At 44.2% G+C, this 27,944-nt stretch overlaps 2 protein-coding genes and 1 long non-coding RNA gene across 3 annotated transcripts; 2 read left to right on the forward strand and 1 right to left on the reverse strand.

The window, feature by feature from the left end:
• Positions 1-1,156: 1,156 nt before the first annotated feature.
• Positions 1,157-8,560, reverse strand: crtap (cartilage associated protein). The gene is made up of 7 exons (XM_080788318.1): positions 7,930-8,560; positions 6,909-7,058; positions 5,169-5,340; positions 4,570-4,698; positions 3,748-3,893; positions 3,544-3,627; positions 1,157-2,875 (listed from the first exon to the last, which is right to left on the reverse strand). The coding sequence occupies exons 1-7, from the start codon at positions 8,395-8,397 to the stop codon at positions 2,834-2,836; spliced, it is 1,191 nt and encodes a 396-aa protein (XP_080644444.1). The 5' UTR covers positions 8,398-8,560; the 3' UTR covers positions 1,157-2,833.
• A 1,089-nt stretch (positions 8,561-9,649) lies between these two features.
• On the forward strand, positions 9,650-24,937 carry fkbp9 (FKBP prolyl isomerase 9). Its single transcript, XM_080786821.1, has 10 exons — positions 9,650-10,245; positions 10,804-10,949; positions 14,698-14,887; positions 15,153-15,298; positions 15,618-15,807; positions 19,765-19,910; positions 20,370-20,559; positions 21,788-21,933; positions 22,695-22,858; positions 24,700-24,937. Exons 1-10 carry the CDS (start codon positions 10,037-10,039, stop codon positions 24,877-24,879), a joined length of 1,707 nt encoding a protein of 568 aa, XP_080642947.1. The 5' UTR covers positions 9,650-10,036; the 3' UTR covers positions 24,880-24,937.
• Positions 24,938-24,963: 26 nt separating this feature from the next.
• On the forward strand, positions 24,964-26,751 carry LOC308331398. The gene is made up of 2 exons (XR_013965593.1): positions 24,964-25,769; positions 25,831-26,751. It is a non-coding gene; the product is annotated as an uncharacterized lncRNA (long non-coding RNA).
• Positions 26,752-27,944: the final 1,193 nt, after the last annotated feature.

A 27,944-nucleotide genomic window follows, 5' to 3' on the forward strand; every position in this document is an offset into this window, starting at 1 on the left:
ATCATGAAAACCCCATAGTTTGACATGTCACATGCTACATACAGTAAATGAAAATGTGAAAATCTTGCCTTGTCAATGGTATGGTCACGTATAAACCCCCATTAAAAAAGATTGCTCAGTGCCGACAGCTGGTCAGCAAGTGGATTTATGAATGTATGTATATTTCAGGATCAACTGTCATTTGAGGCCGGTGGAAGTTGATGTATTCACTTGTGTGAGAAAAGGACAGGAGACAAAGAAAGAGTGACTGACTTTTGTCACAGTGTGACTTTGACCTGCGACCTCTACGCTTCTGACAATCAGCACTTTACCCAAAGCCCCTGGCGAACTTTGACCCCAGAGTAGCCCCATTCACCAGCCCTTTTGTCAATGAAGTTCTCAAAACAAACAAACAAACATTCTGAAAACGTTGACCAGTTTCTGTTTGAACCCGGCATCCTTGTTTTGGGCACGGCAAAAACATAGCCGATCCACAAGCTCACAATGTGTAGCCATATGTAACGTCCTGTGAGCTGTAGATCAGCTATTTTACCTATTCGTTAGAAGACAAAGTATATTTGACTTAAGTGGCTAACTAATGAGAGATGGAAAAGAAAGGACAAAATGTTTGAGGACAGACAGACAGACTGATGAGAGGACCCAGGGCATCGGAGACGGAGAGAGCGTATGAGTGAGCATGCCTTAGACAATGTTCCCCTGTGGGTTTTTGACACAGCAGTGTGACAAACTGCACAGACACTCAATGTTCAAACATTATTAAACGAGCCAGTGTTTTCCTTGGCTGCACTCAGCACCGATCCTCAGGTTTCACCAGACGCACCCACCAAGCCAAGCCTCCCCTCCTCTCTAGGATAGATTTATAAGCAACTAAAGGTTTTATAAATCAAAGGCCGTGGACCGAAATTAATTCATTCCTGCTGAGTAAACTTTCAGATACAAAAGTTGCTAATACTGCAATTGGCCCTGCTGGAAAGAGAGCAATCCCACCACAACGTTCTATTCCGTCTCTCTTACACTGTCTCCCTCTCAGCTTTACACCCGTCCGTCTCTCCTACACCGTCTCCCTCTCAGTCTTCCTACTGTCCGTCGCTCCTACATTCTGTGGATTATTACCTTATTTTCCTAATGTAGCACGAAATGAGTTGCGATTCCCAGGCAAAGTCCTTCTTTTATTCAAACAAGGCATCTTCCATATAGTTACATCAGGTTACCAGCATAACAAAGTCCTCTTTCCATAGTATAGCACATTAAGGCCAGTCCAAGCCTGTCCATCATGGTCTCCTCCGTTCTCTAACTCCTGATTCTAACTGTGTCGCATCTCTTTATACATCTATAAAATGCAGTGGGTGTCACCTTTGTGTGTGTGTGTGTGTGTCAGGGGAAACAGCTAATCAAAGACCCCCCAACTGTGACAGTCCCTGTAGTACTAGTACTCATACAATGCATAGAGACAAACAGTAGCCTCCTACCCTAAAGAATGGCTCCTCTCTTATCAGTCAAACAGGAAGGCCAAAGCCCCAGGTGATCTATTTTGAAAGCATCTTTGCACAGTAAAACAATAGCCTAGGTATTTTATCAGCTGCTGTAAGCCAAGGCCTGTGGTCGCTGACCCTACCTATAGATAGCCTTTAGAGTCTAGACCTTCAGTTCTAGTCGGTCACTTTGGTGACACTGGAGTGAGATCAGGGATAAATATAGTTATGAATATGCTATATGATTCATAATACACCACATTATCCTTTTAGCCTAAATGTCTTGACTGTACCTCGTGCGGTTTACATTTCTGACTAATAAAGTATTCAATCAAATCTCTCAGCTTTCCTGTCTCTCTCCTACACTGTCTCCAGCTCAGCTTTCCTACTGTCTGTCTCTCAAGCTCCCCTACTGTTTAGTCTCCATGAATAGAAAAAGACTAAGGAAAGACAAATTAACTGCCTACTCTCTTACAAAACAAACATTGCAATGATGGCTAACAGATGAAGTTTGGAAGTTAACTTTTTGTAAAAATAAAAAAGGACTGTAGATAATGTAAATATAAGACATTTTTATTTTAAAATAGAAAAGAAAAAAAACAGTGGAGGGCTGAAAACACAAAACATTGAGACTGCCCTCATCATTTTCATCATCATAGCCATTGAGCCCGATTTCGTACTTTGTCGAGGGTACTCGAATGTCACAGGGGTGGAGTACCTGTCCACATCAATGTCACAGGGGTGGAGTACCTGTCCACATCAACGTGTGTCACAGGGGTGGAGTACCTGTCTACATCAACGTGGAGTCTAGGGGGTTTGGATCCACCGCATCCGGCTTGGCTGAGCGTCTATACGAAGCCAGGTGGGGAGCGGAGCGCATGGAATGCGTGTTGCTGCACACATTCCTACGGGCGGTGCCTGCCTGTCAGTGGAGGGGGGGGGGGGGGTGTTGAGCAGGCGCAATGTCCTCCCAGTGGGGGCTCCTCACCGACAAGGTGAACCAGGATTAGAGAACAACAGCAGTGGCAACACAGACGTGTGTTTTGGAGAGGAATCAATTGTCAATAATGACAATTAAACGATAATGACGATAAAAACAAACATAGAAAAGGCCACGAGTCATTTCCTCATTGAGTCACCACGTCCACCATGCTGACGAGCATACTAGTGCACAAACTCACACAGCGTAACAAAAATCTCCAACATCAGGAAAAAAATAAAAACTGACCAGTTAGGGCACCTACTGTAAACACTGGCAAATAAATAGGAGACGAGAAGGGGGGTGGGGGGGTGAGTCGGATTGTTTTTGCGCTTGATTTTCAGTCTTTAGCCAGTGTGATTGTGATGCTTTCTAACTGTCCTCAATCATCCAGGAACTCATCGATGAACTCCACCACCTCCCCCTGTGGACGAACACACACACACACACACACACACACACACACACACACACACAGTGTTGGAGTCCAACTAGTGCTACTGGTTCTCAAATGGTTTATATGCAAGGACCCCTATAACTCTGAGACCCAACTCCGAGAACCAAAAGGACCCATCTGTAAACTCTCAGAGTTACAGACTGTGTTTCCGCTGATATTACTGCCCACTCATTTTGTATGCCAAAGGCAAAAATAAAGTATTTTGACAGAAATGTCCACCACAAGTCAGCATTGATTACCCCCCCAATTCTCACAGATAGAACTCAAGTGCTTCTTTGCAGTAAATACCTTCACTCTAAAATATTAGTGTCACGCTGCCATCTAGTGGCCATTTGCGGTAATGCGTTAGTGATAAACAGGCCAATGACTGCAGGCAGCGATCAACCATTGACTGGATGGCTCGAACTAAAGACACTTTGTTTATGTGCTTAAATCCAGGCAGAGGCGAGATCATGAGGACTGTAAACAAGCTCAAACTGTGACGGTCACACTTTTCCAGGAACCACGCAACGCGATTTAGATGTGCATCTACAGTACTCGCCTTAAATCAAAATGCCAGATAACATTCAGGAAGCATCATGTGACATGCCTGCATACACACAGACACATATGTGAACACAGACACAGACACGTACCTCATCGTCGCTCACTAGGTGCTTTTTGGAGAACTCCAGCATTTCTAGCTGCATGGTGGTCTGGTTGAAGTACCGCACTGCCTCCTGTAACACAGACACGTTCATGTTTGTATCAGCATTCATGGGTAGGAAATTCTGGTCATTTTGGTCTCATGTCATACTCTGGGTGGTATAAACCCTGTAGTAAATGTGTGTCTGACTGACCGCTCTGGGGAAGAAGTCCTCGTCCATCAGGCTCCACCTCTCCCTGTGGAAGCGGTAGTACGCCACGTTGTTCTTCATCACCTCGTCGTTGGGGTCAAACAGCATGTAGCTGGCCACGCACGGCACCGCGTTCTTCAGGTCGTCCACTGGCCATAGACACACAAACCACACATTGTCATTTAGGAATGGCGAGACCGGGGGCCAGCTGCAGAGCCGTTAGCCTTCATGGCTACAAGGACTCACAGCTCAGAGAGAAGAACCTACCGTATTTAAAATGATGATCTATGGTGCAAGGTGCTGCAAGGTCTAAAGCGCATTAAGTGTCCACCTCCAGGTTCGCTAGTTAGCCCATTGAGACCTGACCTAGGCCTATAAGGCCAAATAAATTAAAATTATGTATTGAGCAAGTACGGTAAATATTTCCTTGCAAATGAAGAAGATAGTGAGTGCCGTACAAGTACTTTCTTCTGCATTAGTCAGCCTGTGGTCTTCTCCGACACACAGCTCAAACACACACTTTCCGACTACTATATCTCTGAAGCTGGGAATGCGTGCACATCTCCTTGTAGTTTATTTTTGTACACACTCAGGTTTTGTGTCTTTCATAAAACTGCCTTGTGTTTTAAAAGGCCTTTTAAAAAAACAGCCACCGGTCTAAATGGGTTAAGAAAGACCAACATGGCCATGAGTAGATCAGTAGCACAACACGCAAGTACATTTGGTGCTTGTAGACCCTGGGGTGAAAAGTACATCTGCGCTGGTTGTAAACTAGCAGTGGAGTTTGCGCTGTGAGAATGAAACCAGGTGTGAAAACACGCTCACTTTTGTAATAGGCGAACTGCAGGTAGTGGTACATGGTGGCCACAAACTTCTCCACAACGAAACCTCCCACCACCGGGGTCAGGTCACTCTCACATATCACCTTCCTCTCCAACACCTCGATGTAGTGGTCTGCATGGGGAACAAAAGAGAGCACGGTGTGACTGTCTGAAGCATTTATTAGAATTATGTATGTTTAGGACGGTATCATCGTTCTAAACCTGTTCTTGCTGTTCTACATACAGCCAACCAGTTGAAGAAATCACAGATTGAGGCTTTAACCTTTGCTTATATGAAATATCCGAGACCATTAGGGTTTTGTGTATGATGCACTCTTCAAACACTATTTATTCTATTGATAGTTTGACCACTCTTTAATCTTAAAATGAATAACCTGAAAATAGTACATCTACATACTTATGGTGAGTGACACGCTTCCGTAGAAGACGAAGCTGAGTCTGACGACTTATATGGAATCCGAATGACTGAAATCAGTCGTGGCGACTGAGAACTTCAACCCATACAGACAGACAACGCAGTTGATCTCAGAGAAGACGACAGGTACATGTAGACAAAAAGATAGGGACAGCAGACAGACAGACCGGCGATAGACGGGTAGAAGTCTTTGAAGTCTTTGACGTCCCTCGCGCCCTCCGAGGCGGCCAGACATTCATCATAAACTTTGAAGAAGTCCCGCAGTGCCAGCTCCATGTCGGCCACCGAGGTCCGGTAGTTGCCTCCGTTGTACGCCCGCACCGAGCGCACAAACAGAGTCTGGGACACATTAAAGAAAAGGTTGAAGTGGTTAACCATATTTTGAATTAAAAGGTGGGCTTTAACACCATGTTAAATAATAATAATAATAAAACCATTGGGGGCTTTTATGCTTTTTGGAAAACAATTGAATAACTAGAAAAAATGTGTGTTTGCAATTTCCCTCGAGCAGCTCACTAAGTACAGTGTGATGATGATGTATTGACCCACATGACATCATAAAAGGTTTATCCCGAATAAAGTCAGGCAATTACTATACTCTGGTTGCCTTTGGAAAACACACTAATAATAAATAACACAAAATAAAATGAAAACATTTACACTAGGAGCCAATATTGATTGACTAATGAGCTGGTCCAAGAATAAGAATTCACTGTTGGATTTTGGCTCAGAAACTCTTAAGACTGTAATCGTTCACCTTTTTGTCAAAGGGGGGCATTAACTTTCTGGGCATTAGAGAAAAGGAGTTGGTATTTGAAGCAAAACATGTGCTTCTGTGCCTCAGTGCACCCAAGCAGCTGATGAAGAGCATTAGCTTGAAATGCCACTGCTCTAAATGTCACTACACTCCAATACTTTGTAGGAAAATACAGTGTACAGTTTGTCTTCTTTTGCCTAAGGCTACAGCCACACCTAACTTTGTGAAGTTTGTGTCTTCCTACGTGGCTGTCGTTTTAGCATTGTTAGCATTGCAGCGCTTTCTGTGTGTTGTGCAGACTTGCGTTTATGTGCTCCACAGCACCTCAAGTAGAGTAAAGGTCTATTTGAGGAAAGAAATGCTTGAGACTCCCCCCTGTCCAATTGGATGAGTCTGGGAACATCAACACAGAATGCGCATCAAGCTACTCCTGTTTTTTAGGCTGTGTTGGCTGCCCAAAGCGTATATCTATTCTACGTCCGAGCATACCGACGCTGCCGGCCTTACCAGACTTTCCTCCGAGGTGGATAGCTATATGCTGGATAGTCTGCCAAGAGGTTACTCCGTGGTGGGAAATAAATGAATAATACAAGTACGATATAATACAAGAGAATGACAGCTTGGCACGCGCGACAGTAACTTTAATGTTTTGTAGAAGAGGGCAAGAGGCAAACTAATATATTGTTTATGCCGTTTATTTTACATGTAAACATTAATGTACTGTAAAAAGGTCTCTTTTCCCTTGATCTTTTTTAGTATAATAGTATTAGTTTACTATAATTAGATTAATACATAATCAACGCTAACACTTTCATTTAGAACACCCAAATCAAATCATACAAATACGTGTTCAATCAATCATTCATTCAAAGTAAACGGCATAAACAATATTAGTTTGCCTCAATAAAAGTTACTGTCGCGTGTGCCGCGCTGTCATTCTCTTGTACTTCCCACCACGGACAGTCTGGTGAGACCAGCGGTATTCTGTAGTGTCTGTAGGTGGGGCGTTAACATGTCTATGCTCGGACATAGAATAGATATACGCCTGCCCAAAACAAGCTGTGTACCACCTGCATAATCAGCACACAACCAGTGTGCAGGTGTGACCATAGCCTGGCTAAAACCTTTATGTACTTGTGTGTGTGTTTACCTCATAGGATTTGGTCTCCAGGTCTTTCAGGTGGTCTTCGGCTCCAGGCAGGCTCTTGTAGTAAGCCATGTTCCTCTGCATCATCTCATCGTCTGGGTGTTTGAGCAGGAAGGTGTGGGCTGCCGACACTGCCTTGGCAAGGTTGTCAGACTGCATGGGGGAGTGCAGTAGCTTAATTTCAATATAATTTACTTCTCTTGAAATTCTTATACAAAGGAAATAATGTAGACAAAAATCTTAAGGCCTATTTATACTCCAGTTTTAAGTGATAGGGTGAGTAAAAACAGAGAGATGTGTTGGGGTGAGCGGTGAGTCGCTTCCCAGCAACCATGGTCAGGACCAGGACGAATTAGTGAGCAGCACAAACAAGTGACTCAATTCTTTTCGCTCCTATGCCACCAAAATGTGGAACGCCCTACCAACAGTCATTAAGACATGCGAATGCCTTGACTCCTTCAAAACCGCTCTCAAAGGGCACCTACAGACGGCTGCAATTCGAAACTCGCCCACGTAAAATCTGAAACTACTGGAGTATGAAAAGGCCTTTAAACATCTTTGTCTATTTTAAATGGGGGTACAGTGGGTACAGGCCTAGTCAAATTCAATGGGTCAGTGACATGAAAAAACAACAAACCAATGAGAACACTTTTTGCCCTCAGATGACCCTCATAGAAGAAAGGTGGTTGAAGGACAGTGAGGCCCCCCATTGTGCACCCGTGACATGTGGGTCATAGCCTATGCCATAAAGTTTATTAAATAATAATAATAAAACTCCACCGGTGAGTCTGACATTATATTATTGAATATGATGCTTGATTGAACCATGATGGGACATAGCCCTAGAACGGCTCTTGTTGTTACATACAGTATGTACAGTATTTCACATGAAAATGTACGAAGTATAATTAAATGATCACAGGCATTCTAGGTCTAGATGGGACACACACCCACTGGCCTCACATGCATGTTTCACACAATACAACATTAATGTATGAACTTGTTTGTCTCTCTCTCCACTCACTTTGAAGTAGGCGTACTGCAGGAACCGGTAGGGCTCCCGTCTCTCGAACTCCTCCACCGTGTCGCGGCTGGGCATGGTCTGCCTGAAGGCGGGCAGGCCTCCCTTGCAGCGCTTCAGGCACTGTGCGCGCTTCATCACGTTGCCGAACACCCGCAGCTCCGGGAACTCCGTGAACTTGTCCTCGTCGTCCATGCGCAGCGAGCTGCAGTTGAGGTTGCAGAAGGCCTCGCTGTCGCGCAGCAGCCGGTAGAGGCGCAGCGACACCTCCAGGTACTCCACCGTCTCCTTCCACTTCTCGCCGGTGTACTGGTCCAGCGCGTACTTGTACGCCGAGTCCAGCGGCATGAGCTCGTGTCTGGGGAAGCTCCGAAAGCTGTACTTCTCGTACTGGCAGTAGGCCGAGCAGAATAAACAGCAGAACAGCACTAAAGTGGCGAACAGTTGAGAAGATGTTGAGGAGGAGGCCATCTTTCTTTTGAGCTTCTCGGGTAGCTACGTCCCCAACTTTGCTTGTGGTGGTGGGTCTCTACTCTCTCTCTGGTCTGGTCTTTAGCACCGCCTCAACTTGCACCACGTATCCGGACACATCACACCCTGCCCCCGGTTGACGACTGGGCTGGGGTGGGTCGGTAAAGGAGGGTGGGTGCTACTGGAGCTGCTTGCTCCTCCCAGTTTAAATCACTGTTGTGTTTACACTTTACAGCCGGCTCAGTCTCATGTTACATTGGGAGAAAATGAACACGTTGGTGGAAGAAATACTCACAAGTAGAAGTCCAGAATTAAAAATGTACTTGAGTAAAAAAGTACTAAACTAGCCCATTGGTATCAAAATATACTTAACAAAGGTAAAAGTAGACTACTGATTGTGCAGAATGTCCCATTTCAGAAGTTTTCAACCGCATACAATCTATAAAGATCTATAAAGTGATGTATCTATCTATCTATGTAACAACAGGAGACATCTCTCCATTATAGGGCTAAGAAGTGATGTAGGTGTATGTTTTGTAATAATAATCAAAATCTACAAAGCAACAAAGTTTGCCTCTGAGATGTAGTTGAGCAGAAGTAAAAGTACACAAAATTGGAAATACTTGAGTTAAGTAAAAAATAAAAAAGCCTAAAAATGTTACTTAACTTAAGCACAGTAGCACTAATATCTGGGACTTATATAGCGCTTAATACCCAAAGACGTTAAACTGAACATGATTCACTAATCACTATTCACTAGTAGTAGACAGAATGTAGGCTAGTTGTTTTCTTCCCTGATAGCATTACATTTCTCCCCCCTGAATTAATTCAACCTTTTTGGATTCGCAAATATAGCCAATATGTGTTTAGTTGTGTTTATTTATATCTTCAGTCTCTTTACAGTCAGACCACCATAGACAGACTGTGCCTGTGGATGTTCCCTGACCACTAATTAGACCCCTGGTGGTCTGTGAGAGACAGAGAAACGTCATAATAGCAAACCCCCTCCCATTGCCACGTAGAGACATTCCTCCCTGGGAAATAGAGGGGACCCCCCTCCTTTTTATTTTATTTATGAAACTCTAAAACTTAACTAAACTTTTAAGATCCTAAAGTGCGATGCCTTCTTAATCCTTCCCCCCACACAACCTTTTAAACAGCGAGGAATGCGCTCTGGGCTCAGTGGGCTGGGGGCAAAATAAAAATGAAAGTTAACGTTTGATTTTTAGAGGCGGGGTCCAAAGGGATCTTCAGGACAGTGGAGAGCCCCATAGCTACTACGCCACACAGTACAAATACCGAGTGATCGTTTAACCCCCCCGACTGTCCGACAGTGTACCAAACGGAACCTAACGGACCATTGCACGGGCTCCACTGCCACTCTGGATTTCACAGTGTACGTTACCACGTTTACACATCCGAGACGCCAAAGTGCGCATGAGCAATACGTGGTGCCGCAAAAAGTGCTTCCATTCAATCCGGACGGTGAGGATCAGAGTCAGACCCGGGGAGGAGATCAACTATAGACGGAGAGAGCCGAGGAACCGAACCAGCCGACCGGACCCGTGCGTGCGAAACAGAAGACGGTGCATCAGTCATACAGTCGGGTTTTGACGTTATAGAGCTAGTGCTAAAGGGTATGAAAATGTTTCCGTGCGTGCACGGGATGTTGTATCTGTCGGTTCTGGTGGCGTTCTGCGCCTGTGACGCGCCCCCGGTCCCGTTAGACGACATCGTCATAGAGAAGACCTTCGTGCCAGAGCAGTGCGTGCGCGCGGTCAAAGTAGGGGACTTTGTCAGGTACCACTACAACGGGGTGTTCCCCGACGGCAAGAAGTTTGATTCCAGGTGAGTTTTTTATTTTTACTAGCGAAAACTTGTTTTCCTCTGACTGCAGACTAGCTGCTGCTGCTTCGTTCGCACGGATGTGTGTAGTGTGTGTGTGTGTGTGTGTGTGTGTGTGTGTGCCCGATGAGGGGGGGGGGGGGGGTAGTATAGGTTTGCCCCGTGAGCCACGCAAGCAGCAGCCACAAGACCAGAGCTCTGTTTCTGAACAGTCTGATGGCACCCTGGTTCTGAGGACACCCTACAGACAGGGCTATTGCAGTGATGTAAATAGGTTTTCAATGTAATGGGTACAGTACTGAGTACAGTAAGGACCCCTGGAGGGTGACATGATTGCATCCTTTCTCAATTTAGAGATTCTAGCGATGCAGGATGCAGGCTATTTGCATCACTGATACTATTGGTTCTGTTCTGGAGACACAAGGTTCTGAAGACAGACAGGCTGAGGCAGGTCTCAGGTTCTTATCACACAGAGCTGTGGTTCTGAAGACAGAGCTCTGGTTCTTGTCTGGACTGACTAATATTACTGACTGTGTGTGTGTGTGTGTGTGTGTGTTTCAGCTACGATCGTGGCAGCACCTACAATGTGTATGTGGGTAAGAAGCAGCTGATCGAGGGAATGGACAAAGCACTGGTGGGCATGTGTGTCAATGAGAGGAGACTGGTCAAGATCCCCCCACAGCTGGCCTATGGAAAAGAGGGCTATGGTAAGTGTGTGTTGTCTTGTGTCTGTCTGTGATGGTCTGTTTGCCTTTGCCACACAAAGAAGACATCTTTGATTGGTTATTTGTGTACAGTATGAACAGGTTTTAATCTAGGGGTGGCGGTGGCTGAGCGGACATCAGAAGTGTCAAAGTGTCCTTGAGCAAGGCACTTAACACTGCACACTCACCCGAGCAGCACACTGGTGGTTCAAATGCAGAAAATTTGGTTTAGAATTTGAAGAACGTGGTTCTTCTCTTACTTACTGGAACAGAGAACATATGAAGCATAAACTGAACCAATATGTGGCTCAACACGGTGCCATGAGTGGAGTGGAACAATGGTGTGTGTTTGTGCATGGAGGAAGCAGAGGATGCTCGTCTCATTGAATCTTCATATTGGACTACAACAATACAACATGTACAGCCATAGAGGAAGTGGGCCTCTCCCAGCGATCCATACTGAATGATGTCACTGTGACATCATAGACCAGGAAGTGGGTCTGAGGTCTCGTCCCTCTCAGTGTTCGAGTTTTTCCCCCGCAATGTCCTGCCCCATATATGAATACTGGGCCCTGGTTGGTTATAGCCTGGTTCCAGACGAATCTGGTTGGCTGTCACCATTTCGGCCATGAAGTCCTCCCACAATCGTGAGGGCCTCGGGCAATATGCATTGCAAAGGCAGATGAAGGCTGGCTATACTACGCAAGGCTAGGTCTGAGGTGCTGAAGATCTTTAATTAAGTAAAGATCCTTGTTTATAACAACATAGACAATCACTCATCCTTGGTTCTGGTGACTCATACTGCCCTCTTAATAATATAGGCGGCCATGTTTTTTCAAGTACTTTTTTCACAAGTTTGTAATATATATATATATATATATATATATATATATATATATATATATATATATATATATATACACACACACTTAAATGGAGTTTGAAGTTACAATGGGTTTATATAGGAAGGGGGCGGGGCAGCTAAAATGAATATCAAATATCTCATATCTAATGAATCGAGAAACGTAAAATCACACTCGTGTGAAGTGAGGTGGCGCCCACTGTGCAGTGTGCAAACATTAAAAGTCTATAGACTTAGCTGCCACATGATGTCATGAGTGAAAGCCAGACGTTGGATTGGCTAATGCTCCTCAAAAACGGTCTGGGGTGTTCACACTTCACAGAAGCCAGAGTAGATGATAAAATGACAAATAAAGTTAGAAAAGAAAAAAGAGGAATATCCCTTTAAATCTCTTGACCACGATGCCTCGATGATGTATTACCATGGTTTTAGTTCTTGCTTACTGTAAATCGCTCTGGATTAAGAGTGTCTGCTAAACGCCTAAAATGTAATTTTAGGTACAATATAATTGGTTACAAGGAAGCAATATTACACAACTATTTGTCAATATAAATACATGAAAAAGGCCTAAAGGTCCTTGCAGACTGGAATCACTGGATGCGTTTTTCGGAAAACCGGTGTAAAAACACGGCTAAATATGTAAAAAACGCAGCAGTGTGCAGGGACCTTTAGGGATGATGCACTGTGTGGATGGACAGTGACAGTTCAATTTAGGCATTAGTTTGTAGTTTAATTAATTTCAGTAACTATGACTATTAATGACTATAGAACATTATGTCACATATAAATAAAATGTTGCAGTATTAAGTAACAAATCCCACCGAGACTGCAAAAAAAAAGCAGTATTATTTGGTAGCGTATGATGAGCAGTGAATTTGACAAAGCAGAAACCACCTATGAAATAATACACTAAAGTCTCTAGCAGTGAATCAATGAGTCTACAGACCCAGGGAAGGGTGGGAATGTTGTTTATGAATCCAACCTTGGTTGGAGATTGGTGGTTAAGGTTAGGGTAAGAAAACAGATTTAATATAATATGTATTGACTGTTTGAGTTCACTCACTGCCCAATCACCGCAATGCATGCTGTATTGTCCTGCTAACTGATCCACTGTAATTCCTGTGGATCATTAATTAAGCATTCTGTTAATTTCAGTGGAAATTTAAGTACCGCAATAGTGGCAGAGATTATGTTTATTGCGTTGAAATCAAACCAAAATCAAAGCTGTAATAACTGGTCTAGTTTGTGTAATTGTGTATTAGCATGGCTACAGGCTACTGTGTTCTGAGTCACCAAAATTAAAAGTGTGTGTGTGTGTGTGTGTGTGTGTGTGTGTGTGTGTGTGTGTGTGTGTGTGTGTCGGTGTGTGCCCATGAATGTGGTAGATAATTGGAGAAGACAAGAAAGGAGAAGGCTTGTGCTAACATGTTCAGGATATTTTTTTTGCAATACTATAGCCTATATGACAGACTGAGAGAGAGAGAGATAGAGATGGAGAGAGAGCGAGAGAAAAGAAGGAACACAATGTGACCGAAGAAAAGGAGACGGGAGGGCTTTGCAGGAGGAGGCCCAGTGACAGTGAGTCTGAGCACTGCACACTGAGCTGCCAGCTCACCAGTGTAGTGTAGTAGTCTGGGTGTAATCACTGCCCTGCCCTCCTCCTTTTGTGCAGCGTGTTCCCCATCCTCCCTTTCATGCCTGTGTGGCAAAAAACACCCCCAAGGAGGTATTAACTTACGTGACGCTGTGTTTTGCCTCTTTTTGTTTTTGGCATGGATCTTCCTTGTGATCGTTGCATCGTACCAGTAGTACCACTCGATGGTTGCATGTGGTGCGAGGGGGACACCTCGTGCAGATCGCTGCACTTTGCAGGCACCTCATTAGTGGTACATGTCAGACATTGATTGAGACAGTCTACCTCGCATGAGAGCAGCACGGTTAAATGAAGAAGAAGGGAAAAAAATGCAAGCCATGCAAAGTACCAACCAGCACATCGGGAGCAATTTGGGGTTCAGTGTCTTGAGTGTATGCATGTCTGTCCATCCGCGTTTTCTCAGAATTCCCATAGACTTGTGTGGCTTTGTGTGTATGTTCAATCTATGTACTGAAAATATACACCTCTGTAAGTTATTGTGGGACCTTATCACTTCGTCCATGCATAGTGATACAACGCATGATTCTAAACTACGTCCATCTATAGACAAAGACCCGCCCATGGTAACGCCCCGCCTGCCTCGCCTGCCTCTGGTCTTCATCGGTTCTCAGAGACCTGATGCATTATGCACAAAGTTCTTAAATTATCACTGCTGTTCATCTGCAGCACTGATTAATATAATTTATTTGTATGTGTAAACTTGAAACATTATTGTACTGGAAAAAGGTCTCTTTTCCGTGTGTGTGTGTGTGTGTGTGTGTCCATGAATGAGGTAGATAATTGGAGAAGACAAGAAAGGGGAAGGCTTGTGCTAACATGTGTGTGTGTGTGTGTGTGTGTGTGTGTGTGTGTGTAAATTGCAGATAGTAGTACACTATCTGTAAAACTTGCAATTAACATAGATTAAAATAATAAAAAGATTAGATTAGATCACATGCGTACACAAAACATGAGGCACTCAACAGAAGAACAAGTCGAGGTGTGTGTGTTCCCACCACGGAGTAACCTCGCGTCAGTGTCATCAGACTATACACCATAGCTATCCACCTCGGAGGTCTGGTAAGACGGGCAGTGTCTGCAGGCCAATCAGAGGCAGAGAGGGCGTTACCATGACAGACGTAGTTTAGAATCATGCTGATACAACGTAATGTCTCTTCCCTCGAAAAACGTAAAATAATAATAATGATTAGTTGGTCACAAAAAAATAAACCTCCCTTCCTTCCTCCTTCTCTCAGGTGACCTCATTCCCGCTGACTCCATCCTGCATTTCGACGTGCTGCTCTTGGATGTGTGGAACCCAGAGGATGGCGTCCAGTCCAACACCTACCACACGCCCGAGGTCTGTGTCAGGAAGGTGGAGGTGTCCGACTATGTGCGCTACCACTACAACGGAACGCTGCTCGACGGTACTCTGTTCGACTCCAGGTAAGACGCGCATTTGCAGCAGAGTAGCTCTCCTAGGATTTCTCTCTCCTTGTACTCCTTCTTGACATCTTTTCTTTCGATTGACGCTAGTGATTGACAAAGACATGGCTACCTACTATGCAGACATATCTTCGTCACTCTGTAACAAACAAGGGTGACCAAAGGTTAACAACCTGTGGTCACGGCTCACAAGTTGGGAATCGCCGTTTTAGAAAGTGTGAAATAATGTTAATAATTTAACATGTGAATGCACCTAATCTTCTAGTCACACCCGCCTGCGTACCTATGACACCTACGTCGGCATCGGGTGGCTGATCGCTGGCATGGACAAGGGCCTCCTGGGAATGTGCGTGGGAGAGCGACGCATCATCACCATGCCTCCATCCATGGGCTACGGCGAGAACGGAGACGGTGAGTTTCCTGCCACTGTCACAGGCCATTTTTATACTTTCTTGTACAATGGTGCAAAAGTGGCTGATCCAGCCTATTCTAGATCTGATGTTTTCAGCTTAAATGTACATGCCACAAAATAGAATTAGGAACGCTAGGTAGAAACGTTAAAATAGATCATTTCATATTATATATATTTGGGGTATAACATTTCCCTCATTTGGAAATGACTGCAGACAAAGTAGTGATATAGTAAATTAAGTCTATAATTCTGTAATGTCTCTCCATTTCTGTCATCCTCTTGACGTGTCTCGTCCTTGGTGTCTCTGTCCCCTTGCAGGAAGTGACATCCCAGGCCAGGCCTCTCTGGTGTTTGACGTGGTTCTGCTGGACCTCCACAACCCCAGAGACGGCATCACGGTCGCCAACCAGGAGGTGCCAGAGCCCTGCGCCAGGAAGACTGTTGAAGGAGACTTTGTGCGTTACCACTATAACGGCTCACTGCTCGATGGAACCTTCTTCGACTCCAGGTGTGTGTGTGTGTGTGTGTGTGTGTCTGTCTGTTAGTGTCTTAATGCAGGTGTTTGTCGGAGTGGGGGTGGAGTTCACATGATTATTTTGGGGGGGTCACGGCCTGAAAAGGTTGAGAACCACAGCCATAAACAACTGAAAAAATCACACCTGTGTGAAGTGAGGGGCGCTCTTGTCATCATACATAATCTCATTCTGGCCAGTCACAATCTGCATCCTCACTTTTGTCTTCAGTACTGTTTGTGTTTACACAGACCCACAAAGCTGGACATAGTACGGGCTAGCGCACGTTGATCCTTTTTACTGTTGAAAAGACATATGGGTCGCCTTGCTCAGTGATGAAGCATTAGGTCATGATGACTCATAACTCTTGGTGTTACTGTTTCCACATAAAAATGGTTTTGGATCATTGAATTTAACTATCATTTACTGCATGATGTAAGGCAATGTGTGCCTGCCCTGCTCTTACTCATTTTGTCCACAGGGTGGCAGCATCTCCTCATTAACCAACAGGGCGAGTGAAAGGATGCGTGTCAAGTCACAGATTCATAGAACATTTTAAATTAAAACATCCGATTTTAGTATCAGTGACTGTGGGGTAAACAAACGTACTGTATAAATCACAGAGATCGTGGGCAGACATATTAAGAAGACTGTTATTGTGCAAAACATGGCCCTTCAAGACAAAATAAAAACGAAAAACATTTTCTCCCCAATTTAGTATAGCCAATTCCCAATTCCCCAGCCTCTCTACAAGTACTCTCTGCTAACCCCCACAATCAGTCACTGGGAGGGTGAAGAAAGCCTCAGGTCTCCTCCGATACCCGGGCTTGTTTGATGCAATCCATTTATTTTATAGACATCCTGCATGTGAAACGTTTTAAAATGCCCAGAGTCAAGCCTTCACAATGCCACGGTGTGTGAGCGGAGTTCATCCCGAATGTTGAACCATGGAACGCTTTACAATTTGTTATGGTGTCAGAGGCAGTGTTGGGCAGTTCTAGTAGTGTGAGAGTCTACAATGACCAAAACAGTATTTTCAGATTAAGTTACTAATCCGGGTATTCCTGCATTTCTTTCTTGTTTGGTTTTTAGAATAGAATAGACTTTTTTTAGACCCAGGGTCAGCATTAAAAAAGTGAGGGACAGGTGAGAAAAGAAACATAGAACATACAATCCTGAATAAATAAGTGCTTCATAGTCTACCTAAAAACAATGCATATTCAGTTGGTCTATCATGACAGAGTAAATAAGTAAAGTGCTTCATAATCTGCCTAAAAACAGTGCATAACTGCACAAGTTCATCTTTCATGGTTCAGTTCATCTATCATATTGATTTCCGTCCCTAATGTCCTCGGCTACTAGTCGCACAGTACTACAGTAGGGAAACAACTGTTAGAGAAGCGTGTTGTGTGGGTGGAGATGCTCTCTCAGGTTGTGTCCTGAGTCCCTCCACACGAACAGAGAATGAGCAGGATGGTGTGGATCCTTAAGGATGCTCTGTGCTCTCCTCCTACAGCTCTATGTGTAGATTGTGTCCATGGCAGGGAGACTTAATCCAATAATTCTCTCCGCACTTTTGACAACTCGTTGCAGCGTTTTCCTCTCAGCTTGTATTTGGTAGTGTTTCCAAACCACACTGTGATGCCGCTGGTGAGGATGCTTTCAACGAGTCCTCTGTAGGTCAGAGTAAGGGGCTGAGGACCAAGTCTTTCAACGAGTCCTCTGTAGGCCAGAGTAACGGGGCTGAGGACCAAGTCTTTCAACGAGTCCTCTGTAGGTCAGAGTAAAGGGCTGAGGACCAAGGCCGGCCTTCTTCAGCATCCTAATAAAGTACAGCCGCTGCTGTGCTTTTTTCACTGTAGCAACAGTGTTTTCCTTCCAGCCCAGATGTTTTGACACATGAAGGCCAAGGAACTTGAAGCTGTCTGCCTGCTCCACCTCTGTCCCCTTGATGGTGAGGGGTTCCAGTGTGTGTGAGGTCCCTTCCTAAAGTCCAGAATTACTTCCTTCGTTTTGTCCACGTTGAGGACGAGGTCATTGTCCTCCCCCTTGCTGATGATGTTGTTCACCTGTTCCCTGTACGTTGACTCGTTTCCTCCCTTAATAAGGCCCAGGATGGTCGTGTCATCAGCATACTTTATTATGATGTTACTCTCCTGGGTGGAAACGCAGTCATGTATGTACAGGGAGTAGAGTCTAGGACTTAAGCAGCAGCCCTGAGGTGTTCCAGTACTAACTGTGAGCTGTGAGCTTTTAGTTGATTTCTGTTGACATGTGTGCGCATATATATATATACATATATATATATATATATATTATATAATTTTTTTATATATATTTTTTTTTCTCTCCTTTATTGGGGGGGGGGGGGCACATTTTGGTTGACTGGTTAGGTGCACCTCCCGTGAGGTTCATTATTGTTCCAGATAAAGTCCTAGTGGATTCAGTTATAAAAGGTGCTTAAATGTCCTAGGCCGGCCTTGTGGTCCAGGCACCTGGGCTGGTAATCTAGCAGTCGCGTGTTCGAGGTTGTATTATCACCTTTTCGGAAAGGCTGGTGCGTAGCGAAAGTAATATAGCAATGTAACGATTAATGAAACTAACTAACTTATTACACTTCTACAGTAACACTGTTCAGAGCTTTGGCATAAGACTACTATTATATAACTCCTAGAAATATCTCTTTGTAACATTTTCCCTTCTTTTGGCAGCACATTGTTTTGGTAATATTAGTGGCTAATCTGTTAAACGCAATAACAGAATGTTTGATGATTCTGTCTGAATTACTGTTAAATGCCAGCCAGTTTAACAGTTTAATCAAGCATAGTGCATCTTTGAATACTGAATAGTCCAGTGTTTCCCTTTTCAGAAATAGCAACAGTGTCTGCAGTTTATACCTCCCGTTTGTCTTCTGACAGACGTCATAAAACGGCTTTGTGTGCTGAGGTGAGGTGACCACATCACCGCTTATCCCCCACACAGCTCAGTGGCGTCATTTTGTATTTATTCCCCACCCATCGAGGTAGGTTTCTATGGTTGATGGCTAATATTGGATAATATTGGAGCATGTAGGGGCCTCAGGCTTAATTTGTAGTGGCTTCAGATGATGCACTAAAAGGGTTGTCACTAAATCACTGCAAATCAGATGATCCAAATCCAATACGTGGTTAATTGTGGAAATGCACAACGTATGTCCCAACCCTGCCATGTTGAATACATACACCTTTAGTGCCCTGAAACCTGAATGTTCTCCTGAACATGTTCTCCTGAACATTTCTAGTGTGCGAAATGTGTTCCGCCGTGTGCAAATTTGTCTCTCTCCCTCCCCACCCCCTCAAATTCTAAAGTTTTGGCCAGGTCTCAAGGTCTCCCAGCTGCCACATAACTGGTCCACTTTTATCAAACCTCCCACCGACAGTTCCGCCAGAGACAACCAGAGAGCTAATATCATGATCACTGCACCATCACACAAGCACTTTTGCATAACAGGTTCTTACTGTGCCAGTAAAAGCAGATGTTGCTGCTCTTACTACTATTATTATTGATAGTAGTGCTGGTGGCGGTAGTAATAATTTAAGCCAGGGATTCTCAAATCCTTTTCTGAGTGTCATACAAGGAAGGAAATGCATTCTTAAAACTAAATGGGTGAAAAAAACTAACCATGTTTGCAGGACATCGTCTTTAAAGTATGGAGAGTGATGCTGAATTACTGTCATGATCATGTCTTTCTGTCTCTCTGCATTGTGAGCTTGTAGATTTAATTTAGATTTAGTTTTTCGTACAAAAATAAGAGGTTTCACAATTATTGGGCCCGCAGGCAGAGGCTGTGCATGGCTATTTGGGGCTCCTTCCTTAGCATGGAAAGGTTTTGGGGACCCCCTGCCATATACGAGACAGCAGATTATTTATTACTGACGTTTGCTAATAACCGAACCATGCTGTTAATTTCACAGCTACTCTCGTAACCGCACCTACGACACCTACGTGGGGAAGGGCTACGTGATCGCCGGCATGGATGAGGGTCTGATCGGGGTCTGCATGGGAGAGAGACGCACGGTCATCATCCCACCTCACCTCGGATACGGAGAGGAGGGCACAGGTGTGTGTGTGTGTGTGTGTGTGTGAACAAATTGCAGATAGTAGTGCACTATCTGTGAAACTTGCAATTATACTAATAGATTAGATATAATAGATTACAAGAATAAACATTTATACAATTAGATTAGATTACATTTACATGCATACACAAAACAGGAGGCACTCAACAGAAGTGTGTGTGTGTGTGTGTGTGTGTGTGTGTGTGTGTGTGTGTGTGTGCGCGCGTGCGTGCAGAGATAACTTGGTCATTAGTTCTCATGTTTTTTCTTACTGCTTTTTCTTGTCCACAACGTTAGGAATGTCATTTAGATAGCATGTTATTTAAACACACACACATGTACACACACACACACACACACACACACACATGTAAAAACCAGGAATTATCCCTTCTATCAAATCTAGTATTAGTCTTTAAAAAGTAATGACTTTTATCTTTTTTTTATTTATTTTTTGTCAGGCACTAAGATCCCGGGTTCGGCTGTGCTGGTGTTTGACGTTCACATCATCGACTTCCACAACCCGTCAGACAGCGCGGTGACTGTCACCACCCACAAACCCGAGCCGTGTGACAAACTGACCAAGAAAGGCGACTTTGTCAAATATCACTACAACGCAACGCTGATGGACGGCTCGGCCATTGACTCCACGTGAGTGAAGCCATAGTGTGTGGCAGAAATGATCTAGCCAGGTTTATACTGGAAACAAATGTGTCAAATAATGTGGTGAACATTTGGATGCATCTTTTGGCAAGCTTTTTGACAGGTTCCTGGGAACCAATCAGATTTGTACAGCAGATATATTACTATATTCTGTCATAGATAGGACAAGGTCACAATGCGTCACGCTGAACTTGTAGATCGGCTATTTTCAATGCAACTCCTCCCTAACATTTTTCCCTAGTTTTTATTTGTTTGACGAAATTGTCATCATAGCTTAGTTTCTATTTAGTTTTCGTCCCTGAAAGGTAGTCGACAGACATTTTCCGTCATAGTTTTAGTCGACGATATCGACACTGTTTTGCATCCGCTCTCACAGATACAGCAGAGACAGGAGGGTTTTCAGTTGGTTTGTGGAATGTGTGGGAGTCTGGGAGAGATTACAGTCACCTCAGGTGAAAACACCGCCGCAATACTGGCACGGTTCCCATGTTGGTCACTGTAACTGGCCTGAAGTAGCAGAGATAGTCTCTCTAATTCACCGCCAGCCTATAAAACCCATTGATATCTATCACATTAAATGTATAGCAAGGTTCCCACTTCCCACGCTGGTTACCGTTCCCATGACCTGTGTTCGGTGTTCTAGGCTGAGGGATCGTAAATGTAGCACAGGCACCGTCTCTCTTTCACCACTATCCTATGAAACCCACGAAGCGCTCATGTCACGTTAAACATTGACAGAATTATCCTTTGATGCTTTGAGTCCCGTGCCGGCCAGCCAGATGTAGCATTCTGTCACCGTTCATTTCCAGGTCAATGTTGAGGTGGCGCTCGGTCTTAATGGTGCACAGCAATTATGTCACTTCCACGTGACCCATGGTTCGTTTGTTTTAAACCCTGCAGTAATCCGTTCATGTAAGGTCAACTTCATGGTGTTTATTAGGCAAGACACAAAGTGAGCTTACTGAGAAATAAATATTAGAACTAGCTAGACCTAATCAAATCACCCTGTCGCTTGTCACACGCTTGATATAAATAGATAGAAGAACATAGTCCATGTTAGATTTGCCAGATCTGTTTGTCAGTTATGTGTACCCAGCATTCACATTTTGGTAAAACATTTTTCATAGGATTGAATATTTTATTGATCGTTGACACCCCACATTGCTTCTCTCTCTCTCTCTCTGTCTCTGTCTCTGCCTCTGCCCTGGGTGTGAAGGCACAACTATGGTAAGACGTACAACATAGTCCTGGGAGCCAACCAGGTGGTACCAGGGATGGAGGAGGGACTGAAGGACATGTGTGTGGGAGAGAAGAGACATCTGGTCATCCCTCCTCACCTAGGCTATGGGGAGAGGGGAGTCAGTAAGTCTCATGCACTCACTCACGCACGCACGCATGCACTCACTCACTCACTCACTCACTCACTCACTCACTCACACTGGTGCTTGTGCATCACGCCTGATCTCAACCAGTATACTGTGTGTGTGTGTGTGTGTGTGTGTGTGTGTGTGTGTGTGTGTGTGTGTGTGTGTGTGTGTGTGTGTGTGTGTGTGTGTGTGTGTGTGTGTGTGTGTGTGTGTGTGTGTGTGTGTGTGTGTGTGTGTGTGTGTGTGTGTGTGTGTGTGTGTGTGTGTGTGTGTGTGTGTGTGTGTGTGTGTGTGTGTGTGTGTGTGTGTGTGTGTGTGTGTGTGTGTGTGTGTGTGTGTGTGTGTGTGTGTGTGTGTGTGTGTGTGTGTGTGTGTGTGTGTGTGTGTGTGTGTGTGTGTGTGTGTGTGTGTGTGTGTGTGTGTGTGTGTGTGTGTGTGTGTGTGTGTGTGTGTGTGTGTGTGTGTGTGTGTGTGTGTGTGTGTGTGTGTGTGTGTGTGTGTGTGTGTGTGTGTGTGTGTGTGTGTGTGTGTGTGTGTGTGTGTGTGTGTGTGTGTGTGTGTGTGTGTGTGTGTGTGTGTGTGTGTGTGTGTGTGTGTGTGTGTGTGTGTGTGTGTGTGTGTGTGTGTGTGTGTGTGTGTGTGTGTGTGTGTGTGTGTGTGTGTGTGTGTGTGTGTGTGTGTGTGTGTGTGTGTGTGTGTGTGTGTGTGTGTGTGTGTGTGTGTGTGTGTGTGTGTGTGTGTGTGTGTGTGAGACAGCTGATGAGGTCCCAGGCAGCGCGGTGCTGGTGTTTGACATTGAGCTGGTAGAGATGGAGGAGGGTCTCCCTGATGGGTACATGTTCATCTGGAACGATGACGTCTCCCCGGACCTCTTCACTGAGATGGACAAAGACGCCAACCTGCAGGTGGAGCCCTCTGAGGTACGTGTCATCGGTGTGTGTGTGACGGCTGTGCATCCCAGAAACGGTTCCCTTTGTTGTCTGCCTGCCTTTCCTGTCTCATCTGCCTGCCCTGCAAACCCAACACATTTTGTGGCTAACAGTTGACTTCCACACAATTCAACGAAGACCGATAGACTCTGATACACAACTCCGGGACACAACGATCAAGGCGATACATTCTTTGTTCGGTGTTCTCAACGGGCCTGTAAACTAAGGCCAGGCCCTAACTGGGAGCTACTGGGCACAAGCCCAGCAGATTGGACCACTGTCGCCCGTAGATGCCTGAGCAAAGTTCACTTTGAGCTGCCTCGCCTCGTCCACTGCAATGTCCGTCCATTAGGCCTACAGGGGCAGTTGAAATGTATTTTTAGTAGATTGTTTTATTTTATTTATTTTTTCACTTAACCCGAGGCCAGCCTGGCCCTAAAACGTCGGGTCGGGTTTGGGCAGAACTCTGATAAAGGTATAATGCCGTCGAAATAAAGAGAATGATGATAAGGTTTGTCTTCCCCCGCTTCCTTCCCCCTCAGTGGAATTCATCTCATAGTGACTTAACCTTATCAGCTGAGCACCAGTGTTGATTTTGATATTAGTCAGTCTTTTGACAAAAAATTTAGTTTTAATCACATTTTTGTCATCTGAAATGTTTTCTGCCTAATTTTAGTTCTAGTAGTTTAATTCTAGTTAAAATGTATTTAGGATGGCGTCGTAATGACTGATTTTACACTTGGCTGCATGCTGATAATAGTCGATCTACAAGCTCACGACGCGTTGAAGCCGTTGTGATCTTGTAGATTTACTATTTTCATGAGCTTTAGTCCCTCCATAAGATTCTAGTCTAGTTTTTATTGACAACATTGTCAATATATTTAGTCTTAGTCATAGCTTAAGTTTTTATTTAGTTGCTATTTAGTTTTCCTCAATGAAAAAAAGAGTCTAAAGAAATTCTTCGTCAGTTTTAGTTGACAAAATCAACACTGCTGACCACCCACCACGTCCAAGGCAGGCAGAGGACGCGCACCTGGCTCCCGTCAGAAACGTAGTTTGAGCTGCCTGCGCTGCTCTCTACAATCTACATCTGTAATGTTGACATTTCCAACTGCAGGTGTTTTGCATCTCTCCTTGTCCTCTTTGTTCAGGTCCTGTTAGAGCCAATCTGCCGAGGGCTGTGGTCAGACCCTATGGTCACCTGTTGGCCACTAGATGCACTGTGGCTGATGTTGTCGTTGTCAGATTTACATCGTGTGCTCATTAAATTTACATCTCGTGCTTTTCCACCTGATGCTCCAAGTCTGTCTGTCATGCATGCATGTGCACGAGTACATTCATGCACACCGATGTTACTAAGCCGTGTGGAATTTATGGACACAATACTATATAATTGTTTTTCCTTTCCTATTTTTCCTTTCATATCTCCCCTCTCACATCTCCCATCTTACTTTTCCCATGTCATCGTTCCCATCTCGTTAATCTGACCTCTCCTGTCTCCCCTCTCCTCTCCATTTGTTCCTATATTGCCATTCATATCTCACCTCTCTCTTTTCCTCGTTTTTCTTTCTCGCCTCTTATATCTTGCCTTTCCTACCTTACCATTCCTATCTGACCTCTCCTACCTCACCATTCCTATCTGACCTCTCCTATCGACCTCTCCTATACCATTTGTTTGCATCTTGTCAGTTGTCATTCATATCTCACCTCTTCCATCTTTTTCATCCCTTGTTTTTACTTTGTCGCCTTTCCTATTTCGTCTTTCCTTGTCAACTTTCTTTTCTGTCTACTGTATCGTCCTAAAAGCAGATTCTCTACTTTCCTCCCCCTAGTTCACTGACTACATCCTGCGGCAGGTCAACGAGGGGAAAGGTCGCCTGGCGCCCGGCTTCGACCCGTACCGCATCATCGACAACATGTTCTCCAACCAGGACCGCAACCAGGACGGAAAGATCACAGAGGACGAGTTCAAACTGAAGGCGGACGAACCGGTCGATCACGACGAGCTATGACGGCCCTGAAGTCTAAAGATCTGTCTCAGGTCGACGGTGGGGAGGGTTGGGGAACAGATTAAATGTTTGGGGGTGTGGGGGGTGGGGCGTTAAAGGAATGAGGATGGGGCGGATGATAATGATACATAATGTACACACTGTACAGTAAGGTCAAATAGTAACGGTCAATTTATGCTTTGAGCTTCAAGTGTCTCTCAACCTTATGACTTCTGAACAGTCACAGTGTCTGCGACTCGCCGACACAGCAGTGTTGCCACAAAACGTAGACAAGGACGTGGATGTAGTAATCTTGTGTGGCAAACATAATTTGTCGCTTTGACGTCACTTTCGTCCTGCGACATGTTGGTTGAAACTTGTCGCTCAGAGCATGAATTGTTCGTATAAGTGTAAGCTAATGTTTTACCACTGAAATGATCCAGGGTAAAATATAGTTTAAATAGGGTTCTGAAGAGAGCATGCAGTAAAATCCGGAGTATTAATTCAACCAGGGTCTGTCTCCCGGGTTTGCCCAGTTTGTCTCAGGCTGGATGAATGGTTCTGCAACGGCCTGGGTCAGAACTTATTCATTTGACAGGTCATGTAAAATTGTTACCTGCACGAGAGGGTTAAATTACGCCTCAGGATTTTGCTGTGTATGAAAGTGTCGAGGAAGAAAATAATCAATGTCGAAAGAGGGCAGTGTTCGTTGTTACAGTGGTTCATGGGAAAAATGCCTAATTTAAGGACAATGCGGTTGACGGCAGTTCCCTTTTTTTAATATGTCCTTTCACATCAAGTTCTTTCTGTATTTTGTTTCACGTTTTGCCATTGTTGTGAATTTTCTATATTGAATGTGATTTATTTGGTGAGAAAAAAGAAAAGGAAAAAAATAAAGGAGCCAAGAACACTCGGTACACAGAAGGCACGATCTGAACGAACAAGACGAAATAGAATAGAGGCGAGGAACTAAAGATGATGTGTTCACATGCAGGTAGATTCTGTCTGAGAATACAGGGGAGAAGAGAGCTGCACTGGAGACAACCATTTTTTATACATTATTTCTTTATTTTTTTTACCCTAAAGAACCATCGTCCCACTCACTCCAATCTCAGATTAAACCAGTGCCTTATTACGCCGGGGTTGTGTGCCAGTGTCGGAAATAGCCCATGTATTAGCTCACAATGCATTGCAAGCTTGTAGATAGCCTATTTTCTGTGTGCAACACTGCGTATAAATCAGGCTTTACTCATTGATGATGATGCACTCCGTGGATTATGTAGTCTGTATCTCTACACCTTTTTATTGTTAACAATTGTCTAGTGCTTCCACTTCACTGGGTTCTCAAGCTTCCAGGTGAGCTTCCAACTGCTCACTCGGGAAATTCACCCCTTGGGTCTGAATTTGGGCTTGATGCCTCACTTATTTATTTGAGCAACAAGTACAAACAGGACATGTCCTCTGTATAGTATACACACGTCAGGGTAATATTTCACTACATTTGTGCATTACAGGGGAAGCTAAATGTGCTCAGATGTCACCTGTATGCTGGCCACAGACATTTGCAAGACCACAGCTCATGACATGTGACACTGAAATGTCCCTGAATCCTGAAATCTTACTGTTGTAATTGGGTCTTGTATTAATCTTGATTTGATGGTTTTCAAGTGTATTATTGACATTTGTCTTGTCAAAACTTAGCATATGACCCTTGTGCATCCATGTTTATTTTGCGTGTGTGTGTGTGTGTGTGTGTGTGTGTGTGTGTGTGTGTGCGCGCCAGAAAGAACTGAGATGCTATGTTTTGTTTTTGTTTGAATTATTTCATGCACAGGAATAGTGATGCTGATGTTGGTGCAAAGATTTAATTTGAATAAAGTTCCACTCCTAAACACATCTATTGTCACTGCATCCGTTTCTCCTTCTAGCAATCTCATCTAGTTAAAATAAATTCAATTCACAAAATACGTCAAACAGTTTGAGTTACAGTTTACAAGACAATAAGATTACGAGTGAGGAAATATTGAGTTCTTAGATGTAAATGGTAAACGGTATATTCCAGCACTGTTTTAGATTGAATTATTGATGCCTGGTGTACTGTGTGTGTGTGTGTGCAGTTCCACATTCTGGGATTGTCTGTATATTTATGTAAATTTGGTTAATGAAAAAACAAGCGAATAGAAATCAAATTGTAGATCTTGAGATCCACGTGGCTCCAGTGTGGATTCTCTGAGAGATTCGCTCCAGACACGACACACAGACGCACTCAGACAGACAGACCCTCGAATAGCCTTTTGCAGACTAGAGCCATGCCGTGAAAAGCCTTCATTTACCTAAACATAGCAGGACACTGGCCTTGATCAGAGTGACATCATAATCTAAAGAAATTGATGTTCCAATCTAAAATAGAAAAACATTAGAGTTACACTTTGTAACTTTCATATCCTGCCTCAGATTTGAACCTGGGACTCCTTCATTAAGTGCTAACATTTTTACCACTGTGCTAATAGAGCCTTCCCCGGCGGACACAATCAGTCCGTGTTTAACCCGACACAGGATCTAACTCTAAAATGTCTCTATAGGGCCGGCTGGCATAAACTTCTGGGCTAGGCTGCTAATCCAGTCTGACAGCTGGTCGTGCGTTCAAATCCCGTTCCCTGCGATTCACGACCTTTGAGCTGTGTGTGCCCCCATCTCTCTCCACATTCCCTGCCAGCTTACACACGATCAAAAAATATCTTTAAAATGTTTCAATAGAAGAGCAGGCCACCCCAATTGTATAAATCAGGGTCTGCAACCTTTTTATTTAGTTATGTTTTTTATAACCTAATAACGTTTAAGATATTATTTTGAGATTTTTGCCTTTATGAATAGATTACAGTAGTTTTTACAGGAAAGGGGGAGAGAGATAGGGGTAAGACGCAGCAAGGGTTGTCGGGATCGGGACTCGAACCCACGACACAATGTCAGGCTGGATTATCAGCCTAGGTGCCTGGACCGCTTGGCCGGCCCAGGCCTTAATCTTTTAACTTCTTTTGAAATATACACATTACACATACACACCCACACACACACACACGCACGCACGC

This window comes from Protomyctophum bolini, assembly GCF_963924005.1.
Source record: "Protomyctophum bolini genome assembly, chromosome: 17".
Taxonomy (NCBI): domain Eukaryota; kingdom Metazoa; phylum Chordata; class Actinopteri; order Myctophiformes; family Myctophidae; genus Protomyctophum; species Protomyctophum bolini.